The sequence below is a fragment of the Vombatus ursinus genome, unplaced genomic scaffold (assembly GCF_900497805.2).
Source record: "Vombatus ursinus unplaced genomic scaffold, bare-nosed wombat genome assembly UNPS02008996.1, whole genome shotgun sequence".
NCBI classification, from domain to species: domain Eukaryota; kingdom Metazoa; phylum Chordata; class Mammalia; order Diprotodontia; family Vombatidae; genus Vombatus; species Vombatus ursinus.
Window position 1 is genome coordinate 6,943,552 of NW_020948774.1, and position 13,456 is coordinate 6,957,007.

Here is a 13,456-nt window from a genome sequence, read left to right on the forward strand (position 1 = left end):
TATAAAAAAAAAAAATGACTGGATCTAGTACCTAAAGATAGACCTTCACTGCCAATATGATGAAAATGTCATTATTATATCACTTAAAATATTTCAGCAGTTTATATTGAACTATCTTCCTTTTCTTTAAATCTTTATATACTGGTAGGTGCAGAGAGCTTTATACACATCTCAGCTAATTTGCATGCTCATATGAACGAACACAATGAAACAAGTACAGTTGGATGACCTGAGGTATTATATAAAATCTGTAATACTTTAAAAAGGATATTGTTGTCCTTGCAATCTTTTTCAATAGCTGGGCTAAAATAACTTGAAAACCCATGCTTTCTTATGTGACCATCAAAGAAATGGAAGTGATAGCCTTTCAGAGCACAAGAACTAAGTCTGATAAACAAGCACTGGCTTTAATTTTAAAATCCCCTTATGCATTTGTTGTTATTGTTCAGTTATTTCAGTCATGTCTGACTCTTTACGACTCCATTGTTTTCTTGGCAGAGATAGTAGAGTGCTTTGCCATTTCCTTCTCCATTTCATTTTTACAGATGAGGAAACTGAGGCATACAACTTTAAGTGACTTGCCCAGGATCACACAGCTAGTAAGCGTCTGAGGCCAGATTTGAACTCAGGAAGATCAGTCTTCCTGACTCTAGGCCTGGTATTCTATCCTCCATTCTACCTAGCTGCCCCTTATGTATTGCCTCCCAATTAGTGGTAGGTGACCCTTAGACGCTTTTAATCCAGGTTGAGTTTATTCATTCTTGGAAATTTAATTTCTGGAAGGCAACCTTTTCATCCACATTAAAAATTTATCAACCCGAATATCCACCTCATTTGACTGTCTTCTTCAAAACACCACTATATTAAGCTGCCAAGGCTTCTCTGGTAATTTCAACACTATGCAACTGAATTAGATTTTTAAAGTTATTGAACCATTTAATGCTTGCAGTAACTTTCTTCACTAGTCACTTCATTTCCATTTTCTTTCACTGCCTTAAATAAACTTGACGCTTTTGTCTAAATGGCTGCTGTTCTATGAAGAACGAGTTTATTGATTACCATCTTCTATCTATAAGACGCTCCATTTCTATCACTTTAACACTTCTCTTCCCTGTGATTGCTTGTAAACTACAAAAAGATGATGTAACTTTGCCTCTTTGTTTTATTTTGTCTGCATGTTTTATAATATCCAAAGTACATCCAGGTATCTGATATAACATCTAGTTTTAGAGTTACTAAGACCACATTCATGCCATTCAATTACATAAAATTTTTGTTCAAATGTACTAACAAGTCTCTTTTTTTCTGTCAGCAGTATTTCAATCTGAAATATTCCTTCTGTCCATTTTGTTAAGGAATCTTTAAAAAAAAATTAACACACTATTGGTAATATGGTATGCAGCACATCATATCCATAGGAGATGACAACATATAATGTTTTAAAATCCTTATCAAGCTCCATGAATCACATTAATTGAATTTTGGCTTGCATTAAATGTGACCTAGTATTATTTTATAATTTGCACTAAATCAGACTTTGCATTAAATGCGCCCTTAGGACTTCAAGGCTATCTTACAGCTGAACTCTCTTCTGGTTGTGGTCATCTCCAGTTAGAATGTGAACTCCTTGAGAGCAGGGACTAGCTTATCTTTTCTATTTACATTTCCAGTGCTTAGCATCATACTTGCCAAATATTAAGCACTTAATGTTTTTCATTCACTCACTGACTGAAAAACCAGGATCAAGAACAAGAAATCAAAGGGATTACATTCTCACATTGCTAAAATGGTTTGAATTTGATTAATCAAATGAGATTTTTATTTGCTCTTTGTGTTTATGCAAAGAGATTCTACAAGAACTCAGTAAGATCCTCCAAATTAAATAAACATATTTTAATATTCAGCAACTTCAATGCAAAGATATAGAGGAGGAGGATGAAAAACTTTGGAAAACATGGCTCAGGAGTAAAAACAAAAGAAGCTAAAGGCTTACAGACTACACAGAAGCCCCATGTCTATATATCATAGTAAGAGATCACCTCAGATGAATTCAAGTAAATGGGCCCAAATAAGCTATATCCTCAGGAACTAAAACAAACAAACAAACAAATAAAAACAACCCCACAACCAAACTGACATATGTGATTGCTAAGCCACTGTCAATAATATTTTCAGGATTATGGATAGAAAATAGGAATGGTACCACTTGGAGAAGGGCAAATGCCCTGATTTTCCAAAAGAAAAAAAATGAAATTAGCAGATTATTAGCCACTAACTGTTGATTCTTGGAGAAATTTTAGAGCAGATCATTAAAGAGCTAATTAATGAATATCTAAAATGAGAAGCTGTGATTATAAAGAGATGGCATGGCTTTCTCAAGAAAAGGTCACGTAAGACTAATCTTATCTCGTTTTTTACATTATTGAAATGGTTGATGAGAGAAATTCTGTTGATATACAGAAGTTTGTCTAGATTTTAACAAAGCATTCTATAAAGTGTTTCATATTATTCATGTGAAGAAGATGGAGAGCTGTGGACAAAACAATACAATTAGATGGACTCAGAACCGTTTGAACGATTGGACTCAGAGTAATCATTAATGAGTCAATAGCAGAGTGGCAGGAGATCTCTAGTGAAGTACCCTAGGAGTTTTTTCACATGATAAATTAGTGATTATTTCAGAGGGAGGGCACTAATATTAATGGGGACTCAGAGAGTCTTCTTAAATAAGATGGGATTTTAGCTGAGACTTGAGGGCAGCCAGAAGAAAAGACAAGAAAGGAGAGAACTCTGGGTATGGGGGGACGACACCCAGTGAAAATGCACAGAGTTGGAAGATGGAGTGTCATATGCAAAGAACAGCAAGTAGACCAGTGAAAGTGGGTTACAGAATATGTCTAGAGGAGTATGGTGTAAGAAGATTAGAATAGTGGGGAAGTGGGGAAGGAGAACGTAGGAGGAGAAGGAGAGTAATGAGAATCTGTATAGAGGTGGTGGCAGTGTCAGAGAGGAAAGTGGGCAGATATAAGAGATGCTATAAACATAGAATTGCCAAGACTTGACAGAGTTAAGGATGACACCTAGGTTTTGTGTCTGGGTGACTGAGAGGATGGTGGTGCCCTTGAGAGTACTAGAGAATTTTGGAAGAGGGGAGAGTTTGGGAGAAAAGATAATAAGTTCAATTTTAGACATATTGAGCCTAACATGAGTTTAAGATCTTTATGATAATTGGTGGCACAGTGGATAAAGTGATGGAACTGGAGACAGGAAGCCCTGAATTCAAATATTACCTCAGACACTTAATAGCTGTGTAACCCAGGGAAAGTCAATAAACCTCTTACTTCCTCAATTTCCTCATTTATAAATGGGAATACTTAGAGCATCTACTTCCTAGGGTTGTAGTAAGGACAGAATGAAGTAATATATGTAAAGCACTTTGTAAACCTTAAAGTGCTGTATAAATGCTAGTTATCACCACCACCACCACTACCACTACCATTATCATCAATGGGATATCTAGTTTGAGATGTGCAAGAGGCAGTTTGGATGAGAGACTAAAGGTCAGCAGAGAGGTTGGGGTGGATAAGTAGATCTGAGAATCATCCACACAGAGGTCATAATCGAACCCACGGAAGAGAACGACATCACCAAGTGAAATAGTATGGAGGGAGAGAAGGCCCCAGGACAGAACCTCCACAGTTAGCAGGCATGATCCAGCACAGAAGACTGAGAAGGAACAGGTAGGTAGGTGGGACAACCAGGAGAAAGCAGTGTCATGGAAACCTAAAGAGAAATGAATATTAAAGAGAAGAAGGTGACTGACAGTGTCAAAGTCTGCAGAGAGGTCAAGAAGGACAAAGACAGAGAAATGAGCACTGGATTTAGCAACTGAAACATCATTGCAGAGGAGCAGAAAACACCTCAAGTCAAATTATGGAGTGGCTTAGACAACAAATGGTCAGAGTGAAACATTTTTCCAGCATAAGATAACTCAGGAGGTCAGCAGAAGAGGTTTGTAATATGTGTGAGGGTGGGAGGTAGAGGTTGGTGCCTGCCCAGAGTGCATGCAACAGTACCAGTGGTGGGCCTTGGAGGCAGCTACCAGCTTTGGGAGCTCTCATCCCAGAGGTGGTAAGAGGGTCATACAACTGTTGAGAAAGAGATTATAGGGCACTCTTTGCTGGTACTGGGTGCAGCTGCCACTGACTGGCTACTCTCTTGTCAACATGCAGTTCTGAATCACGGTTCTAAGATGGAAAGCAGAGGAGTATTTGTGGTCAGTCACAAGGTAGAGTGGACCCTGGTCACAGTTCCAAAGCAGAGAAGAGCTCTAGTGCATGTGGCTGTAGGAAAGCAGGGGACCTAGTCACAGTTCCAGGGCCAAGAGGAGTGCTAGCACTTATGGCTGTAGGGGAGCAGGGGCCCTTCCTGGGTAAAGAGCAGAGCACAGACAACGACCACATCTCTCCCAGGATTATACCACCTTGGAAGCATTGAAAACTTGCAGCCCCCCAGAACTAGGTCTGAAAACAGCAGCAGGAAAAAGCCTGAAGTTTGAGACACTGCATCTCCATCCCTGGGTAAGCAGAGTCTAGCTTTAACATACAGTTCAAAGGCAAGAAATAAGCTTTGAAAATTAGCCAACAGCAACAAAAAAAACCTTGACCATAAAAAGCTACTATGATGGTAGGGTAGACCAAGACCTAACCTGATAAGAAGACAACAACATAAAAATAGTTACAAGAAAGGCCTCAAAAAATGCTAATTGGACTCACACCCAACAAGAATTCTTGGAAGAGTTAAAGAAATAGATAAAAGTGGTAGAGGAAAAATTGGGAAAAGAATTAGAGTGATGCAAGAAAATTATTAAAAGAGAATCGACAGCTTGGCCAAAGAGGCACAAAAAATATTGAAGAAAATAACATCTTAAAAAACATAATTGGTCTAATGGTAAAAGAAACACAAAAATTCACTGAAGAAAAGAACTCCTTAAAAAACAGAATGGGTCAAATGGAAAAGGAGGTACAAAAGCTCACAGAAGAAAATAATTCCTTAAAAATTAAAATTGGGCAAATAAAGTTAATGATTCTATTAGACATCAAGAAACAATAAAACAAGGTTAAAAGAATGAAAAAAAAGAAGAAAATGTGAAATATATCATTGGAAAAACAAGTGATCTGGAAAACAGACTGAAGAGTAATAATTTAAGAATTATTGGATTGTCTGAAAGCCATGATTAAAAGAAAATCCTAGATATCATATTTCAAGAAATTATCAAGGAAGACTGCCTTGATATCTTATATTCTGAGGGTAAAATCAAAATTGAAAGAATCTGCTGATCACTTCCTGAAAGAGATCCCAAAACGAAAACTCCCAGGAATATCATAGCCAGATCCCAGAGTTCTCAGATCAAGGAGAAAATATTGCAAGCAGTCAGAAAGAAATCATTCAAATACTGTGAAGCCACAGTCAGGATCACACAAGATTTAGCAGCTTATACATTAAAAAAACTGGAGGCCTTAGAATATGATATTCAGGAAGGCAAAGGATCAAAGATTACAGTCAAGAATAAAACTATCCAGCAAAACTGAGTGTAATCTTTTAGGGGAAAAATGGAAATTTAATGAAATAAAAGACTTCCTCCCATTCTTGATGAAAAGACTAGAGCTGAATAGAAAATCTGACATTCAAACACTAAGACTCAAGAGAAGCATAAAAAGGTAAACATGAAAGAGTAATCCTAAGAAATTCAATAAAGTTAAACTGTTTACATTTCTATATAGGAAGATGATATATGTAACTCCTTAAGAACTTTATTATTCTTAGGGCAGTTGGAGTCTTCACAGACAGAGGGCATGGGTGTAAGTCAATTATGTTGGAATGATCTCCAAAAAAAAAAAAAAAAAAAAATGGAGTAAGAAAGAGAGATGCACTGGGAGAAGGGGAATGGGAGAGGAAGAATAGGGAAAATTTTTTCATATAAAAGAGATGTGGAAGGAAAAGCTTTTATAGTGGAGGGGAATCTGGGTGGTGGAGGTGGTGATGGTGGTGGGCAATGCTTGTGTCTCACTCTCCTTAGAACTGGTTCAAAGAGGGAAGAACATATATACACACTCAGTTGAGTAGAGAAATCTACTTTACCCAACAGGGAAATTGGAGGGGAAGAGGATAAGAGATATGGGGGGGATGGGGGAGGGAAAAGTGATACAAAGGAAGGCAGATTAAGAGGCAGTGGTCAGAAGCAAAACAGACTTTTGAGGAGGGACAGGATAAAAAGACAGAAGGATAAACAGAAGGAAATTGGATGGTGGTAAATACACAGTTAGTAATAATAACTGTGAATGTGAATAGGATGAGTTCACCTGTAAAACAGAAGCAGATAGTAGAATGGATTAGAAAGCAGAATCCAACAACATGTTGTTTATAAGAGACACACTTGAAACAGAAAATGATACAAAGAATTAAAGGAAAGTGCTAGTGCAGAATCGATTATGCTTCAGCTGAAGAAAAAAGCCCAGGGTAGCAATCATGATAGACTTAATGAAAAGAGATAACCATGGAAACCACATTTTGCTAAAAGGTACCAGAGGTAATGAACTAATTTCAAAAATTTTTACAGCACCTTTCTCTAATAATGGCCTCACTTCTTAAATATATAGGGAATTGAGTCAAACTTATAAAAATAAGAGCCATTCCTCAACTGATAAATGGACAAAGGATAACATTTCATTGAATTATGAATGTGGGCAAGAAAACAGTATTCTGAGAGGGGATCCATAGGCTTTATTAGATTGCTAAATAGGTCCAGTGATACAAATAAAGTTAAGAATTTCACTGTTATGTCTACACATAAAAATTTTAAAAAATCAGTGCATTCTGGGAGTGGGGATAGACAAATTCTTAATCTTTTAAATGTGTACTATAATTTGTATCTTCAATGGTATACTTCTTGGGATCTAAGCAGCTCATTTCTTAGTAAATGAACATCATACTTTGTGTCCCTTTTGAAATATCTAAGATTCTCTCTTCTACTCAACAAATACTCAAATATTACTTGATGATATTGAGAAAAAAAACTTTGAAAATTGAAACTTTTTAAAGCTTTTGTTTGGGAATAGTATTTTATTACTTACTCATGGCCTGATCAAGATTCATATTGTTACTCTTCAAAGCTTCTTCAGCTGGCTCTCTCTGTGGGAAAACAAAAAAAACCTGTATTTTCATAATGTGTCTATTTAAAAAGTTAAAGAACTTGGGGACTTGAACATACATCAAAGAAATTATTTTTAAACTAAATTACTTGCAATAATAAAATTAATTGAATACTTTTATTTGATTTATTCAATTTAACACTCATGTTTTCTATAGATTTTGACTACAGCCAATATAGCCTTAATATAATTACATTTAGTAGTCTATGGAAAACTTTATAAGCACAATACAAGGAAAAATGGGTTACAGCAGTTCACCAAAGATAAAACTTTTAAAAATTAAATTAGTAAGGTAGATGTACAGATTACTCAGATGTTCAATGTATGGTACCCAATAACTTCTTTTTCTTTTCCCAGGTTTAGATGGATTTTTTTCAAGTAATGGCAAAAGAATTAGACTAAACAGCCTTTTCACTTCCCACATCTTACCATCCCTATTACTTGTCAGTTAAGATTGAAGTTAAAAGTATGTGCTCTTTTATTATCATAATAATTAAAAAAAGCTATGCCTCTATAGTTAAGATTACTTCCTATGGAAAGAGAAAGAGAAATTAAGTATAGGTGGACAGAAAAGGCAAGTGATGGTTGAAAGTTTTTTGATTTTTTTTTAAAGCAGGAGAATGATAAGGTAAAAAAAAAAAGATGTTTTAGAGAAAATAATTTACGTCTGTATGATTTTTTAAAAAAAATTCTGAACTTAACCAACAACAAATAAGACAAGCATTTCCACAGACAAAGCAGAACAGAAAAGATGATTGTACATGAAGGTATGAATATGTATTGTGTACAGGTTGCTTTTCTTTTTAAATATATAATTAAAATTCAAGGGTTATTTTCAAAGCCATCCTGCTTGTGTTTCCTGCTGAACTCTGTTCTGTTTTCTTCTATTTATTTTAAAAGATGACCCTCTTTTCTTGACCTTATTTTCATTCTGGTGACCCCATTTCTAATCTACTTCCCAACTCCTCTTCATAAAATATTTTGAAAGAAAAATAAAACCCTTGCATTAGTTACACATAGTCAAGTCCTCAAATGGCCATGTTTGAAAATGTATATGTTGTTCTGGACCCCTCACCTTTCTGTCAAGAGGTAAGGTAGCATTTTTCATTACCAGCGCTTTGTAACTGTGGTTGAACATAGCACTGCTCAGAGCGCTTGAGTCATTCAAAGTTGTTTTTTAAAAAATCAAAAAAATTTTAGTTGTTTATCTTTAAAACGTTATCACTTAAATCATTCTCCGGGTTCTGCTCACTTTACTCAGCAGCTATTCATTTAAGTTTTTCCATGTTTCTCAGAAATCTTCTATTTTGTCACTCACAGCCTAACAATATACCGTCACATTCATATCCCATAATTTGTTCAGTCATTTCCCACTTGCTGGGTACTCACAGTTTCCAGTTCTTCTCCACTATGAAAAGAACTACTATAAATATTTTTGTTCATATGGGTCCTTTCCCTCTTTCTTTGATCTCTTTGGGATATAGGTATAATGAGTGCTATTGCTAGGTCAAAGGATATGCACAGTTTAGTGGCTTTGGGAGAACAGTTCCAAATTTCTTTCCAAAATGACTGGACAATTTGCATCTTCACTAATATTGTATTAATGTGCCTGTTTTCCCACAGCCCCTCTTGAAACTGCCATTTTTGCAAAACTGATGGTAGATTAGAATCTCACAACTGCTTTAATTTGCATTTCTCTTACTATTATTGATTGGGACATTTTTTCACATGGTTATTAATGGTTGTATTTCTTCCTTTGAGAACTAACTTTTCATAACCATTGACTATCTACTAGGGGAACGACTTTCATTCCTCTATATATGAACCTTCTTATTATATCTTGCTACAGAGACTTTTCTCCCAGTTAGCCATTTCTCTTCTAATTTTAATTGCATTGTGAAAACTTTTAAAATTTTATGTAGTTCAAATTGTCCATTTTATCTTCTGTGATTCTTTCTCTCTCTTCTTAATCATAATCTCTTTTCCTATCCATAGTTGCAGTGTTTTGAAGTTGTATTCATTCATATAGTTCCTGGGTGTGTCATGGTAGGGTGGACTCCCAGATATTTTACACTTTCTGTAATTATTTTGAATGGAATCTCTCTTTTCCTGCTGGGTTTTGCTTGAAATATACAGAAAGGCTGATGATTTATGTGGGTTTATTTTATATCATGTTACTTTGCAGAAGTTAGTTTTAATTTTTAGTTGGCTCTCTAAGATTCTCTAAGCAGACCATCATATCATCTGCAAAAAAGTGATAATTTTCTTTGCTCTTTGCCTGTGCTTATTCTCTCAAATTATTATTTACTGTCTTACTGCTATAGCCAACACTTTTTGTATTACATTAAATAATAGTGGTAACAATGGATATCTTTGCTTTACCCTTGATTTTATTTAAAAAGCTTCTACTATATTCCTATTACATATAATAACTGGCTCGGTTTTAAAGTTATTTACCACATTAAGAAAAAATCCATTTATTCTGATGCTTCTTAGTATTTTTTCCAAGAAAAGTGAGTATTTTATCAAAAATCTTTTCTGCATATAATATTTGATTTTGATTGTTCTTGTTACTAATATTGTTTATTATGTTTATAGAATGCATAATACAGAACTGACCTTAGATATCTAGTATAAATACAACCTGGTTATGATGTATAAACTATTGTACATTATTTAAAATTCTTGTATCAATACTCACCAAGGATATTGGTCTGTAATTTTCTTTTTCTGATTTTTATCTCCTAGTTTAGGTATGCAAACCAAATGGAAACATTTACATGAACTGACTGAAAGTGAAGTGAGCAAAGTCAGGAAATTTTAAGTGGAAAGTACAACCACCATAAAAACAATTAAAACTGAATGTAAACAAGCTCAAAGATGAGATATGAGAAAGATACCTCCTCCTGCTCCTTTGCAGAGGTTGAGGTCTACAGGTATGGAATACTGCATATAAAATCCTATTTTCCCTACGTGTTAACCAGGTCTGCTGAATATTTTTTCTTCTTATAAAATTCTCTTGTAAGGTATAGATCTCTTGTAGGAGGAGGCATATAGGCGGAAATAGGAGATAAAAACAAAAGATATCAATAAAGTCTAATGGAATTAGTTATTCTTTGATGTCTGATAGAATTCACTTGTGGTCTTAAGGCTTTTTCTTGAGATTTCATTTATGATTTCTTCAATTTCTCTTTCTGAGCATTTTAATATTTTGGAAGAACTTTTCATGTTAAAATTATACTCTGGAAATTTGAAGCATTTTATAGGCTTTCTCAATTTTTCAAATATTCTATCATATAATTCTCTAGTTTATAAGTAATGAATTGATTAACTAATTAACTGACTTTTCAAGTGCCAAAAGAATATATGAGGAGAAAGGTGAGTTAAAGAGTATGTTTTTAGTATTTGTGATACATTCATTACTTTGTGAATACCCATTTTATTACATAAATATACCTACAGCTATCTGAATAAAGGTTTTGAAACACTATATAGAGGGAGCAATAGATTATTGGTGGTATAGTTTTTGTACTTCAAACCAAATTTTTTTTTTATCTTTGCAATATGGAACATATGAAAGAAAATGAAGTCATATAGTCCTTATCCTTTTAGCTATTGTTTCCAGTTGTTTTTTCCTCACAGAACAGATTACAAGGATACTATAACTTTCCTAATCAAATCTATGATATAATGAATTTCAAAGTTAGTGTTTCAACATCATCCTTAAAATAATTCCTTTCTTGATCAGTAAGCACAAGTGAAAAAATGTGTATTTAATCATTTAACAAAATTTGTTACTTAAATATTAGTGGGCAGATACAGTACCAACAAAATAAAATGCTAATTACCGGAAAGCCCATGTCTGTGAGCTGTTTAATCAGACGGTTCATGATCCAGGCCTCATCTTGCTTGCTAGATGTCTTCATGCCCTAGACAAATGAAATGTGGTCAAAGGAAAAAAAAATCTATTAATCATTTCTTTGTTGTATTTACAAAAAATAGGGCATGGTCTTAATCTATTGCAGTTCAGAATTAGAAAATCTCTTTGAATCACTATTTAATAATTTTATACTCTGGGAAATATTTAATATGTGCTCACTGCTAATACTGTGGATTGTTTCAGTATTCATAGGCAGGGATGTGTGCATAAAAATAATTCATTAACTAGAAAAGCAAAACAATTACTTTTTCTTCCTCAGAGAATTAATGCAGCTAATTATAAATGTACATTTTGAAAATTAAATGCTCTTATTCAAACTATACTGAGCACTAACGGAGGCTAACTAAAAATCACACAGTAAATTTTAGGACTTTAAAAATATAAAGACAGACACAAAATAAGGTCTTCTTTCAAACAAGAAGGAGTGTGAGAAACAAAAAAAAATTTCATTTTATTTAGGTTTATTTTCTATTTCTATAAAGCCTTTACTAATGGAGAAAAGGAAAGAAAGGTCACTTATAGAAAGACAGAAAAGGGACAATCCAGAAAGGATAAATGCAGAGGATAAAAGACCCAAAGAGACTTAAGTGATCTGCAAAAACCCTAATTTTTGAAACTTCCTCATTTAATTCTAAAATGATACAAACTCCCCTAATAATACTTTCTAATACTCCAAACTCTAAAAAATATTCTTCATGAACATTTTCAAAACTATGTAATAAAATTGCATGAGGACATTATTAAACTATTCTCTCAAATAGTCTTAATTTGGTCAGTTTAATCATTATTACATCATATGATCGTAGCTTTAGAACTGCAAGCGACCTTAAATGGATCTTATCCAAGACTTAAATTTTGCATATGAGGAAAATGAGGCATAGAGGGGTTAAGTGACTTGTATTTTCTGACTCCAAATCCAGCACAGTTTCTCCTTTACTTTGCTGTCTTTCAATAATGATTTAAAGTCTGGGCTCATAACAGTTGAATTTCAGAGTTAGTATATGTCATGACTGATGATTAAAAACTTTAATTCACTATTTTAACTAAAATTTGGCACATGTGTGGAACCCATCAATATTAATGATTTCTACTTCTCAATTTAAGTGCAAAAAAAGTTATTTTGCACATGGGTACAATAGCTTCCAACACTGCTGAACAAACTGGCTTGATTTTAGTTTTCCCATAATAACTATGGAATTCAAAAGGGGAAGACTGCTTATTACTACTTAATGTATCTAGCCCTGATTTTTCTTCTCTTTTTTCTAAAAGGAAATTCTACCTTTTGAAGTCCTTTCTTTGGGGCATTCCCCCAGGAACTGCAGGAGGAGTTGCTTTCTTGTGAAGCAGCATTATTCCACATATCTCCTTCTTCATCTTCCCACTGATTGGTAGTGAGGTTCATTTCATCCCCACCACTGCCCCAGCCTTCTTGCATAGATTTTGAAGCTGGAAGGAAAAAAAGTGACATATCTACTTAATGAATATGTAATATATAGAGCAAACACAGTTTCACTGTAATGTAATCTTGGGAGCGGTACAAATGACCCTGAGCTTTTGACTTCAAAGCCATCAGGACTGTCACTCCAATTAGTAAAGCAGGTAAAGTTTAAGATAGCAGAATAGAGCCAAGGAGACTTGCAAAGCCCACACATAAATAACTTGTAGATCTTTCTGTGTATGAACAGATCAGTCAAAATTAATCTCCCTAAATTATATGTAAAACAAAGCATTAATTAAAATGAGGTAATAATTAAGCTTCCTATACATTACATATCTCCTCAATTTTTAAAATGTGACAATGAAATATTAGATCTTGCTCACCTTGTTTGCACAGGGCTGGGGCAGTTGCTGGGGCGCTTGTTCTTCCAAATGTCCCTGATGGCTCAGAATTATCTCCCCATCCTGCACCACTGCTGGGTGGCTTTCCCCAAGCTGCTGTGCCATTATCAACCGTAGCAGCAGGAGATGATGATTCTCCCCAAGAAGCTTCAGCCTTTGAATGAACATTAGGCATGTCTCCCCAGCCTGTTGAAACTGAAAAAGATATAGAAAAATGTAAGTAAAAATAGTTTTTCTGGTTTTCTAGTCTCTGTTCTGATTTTTAAAAATTTATGATTCTTAATTTCCTCCCTCCTGCTTTTACTATATATTCCATTTTAAAACTCATTAAGCAATACTAACAAAAATTACCTTTATCCACCAATCAGATCACCATGTGAAATGTTTCCAATATCATATTCTGTATGAATCATTTAGAACTAAATGCTTCAAGATAAGCAATGTATTATATAAATTCTTATCCATA

At 34.4% G+C, this 13,456-nt stretch overlaps 1 protein-coding gene across 5 annotated transcripts in view; it reads right to left on the reverse strand.

Moving 5' to 3' along the window:
* The window catches only part of TNRC6C (trinucleotide repeat containing adaptor 6C), a 171,185-nt gene that overhangs the window by 55,618 nt on the left and 102,111 nt on the right, over positions 1 to 13,456 (reverse strand). For all 5 annotated transcript variants that reach the window (XM_027850100.1, XM_027850099.1, XM_027850096.1 and 2 more), the window contains 4 exons: positions 12,973 to 13,185; positions 12,431 to 12,597; positions 11,060 to 11,140; positions 7,134 to 7,191 (listed from right to left, as the gene is read on the reverse strand). In XM_027850100.1, coding sequence (XP_027705901.1) covers positions 7,134 to 7,191; positions 11,060 to 11,140; positions 12,431 to 12,597; positions 12,973 to 13,185 — 519 coding nt within the window. The remainder of the gene's footprint in view (positions 1 to 7,133; positions 7,192 to 11,059; positions 11,141 to 12,430; positions 12,598 to 12,972; positions 13,186 to 13,456) is intronic.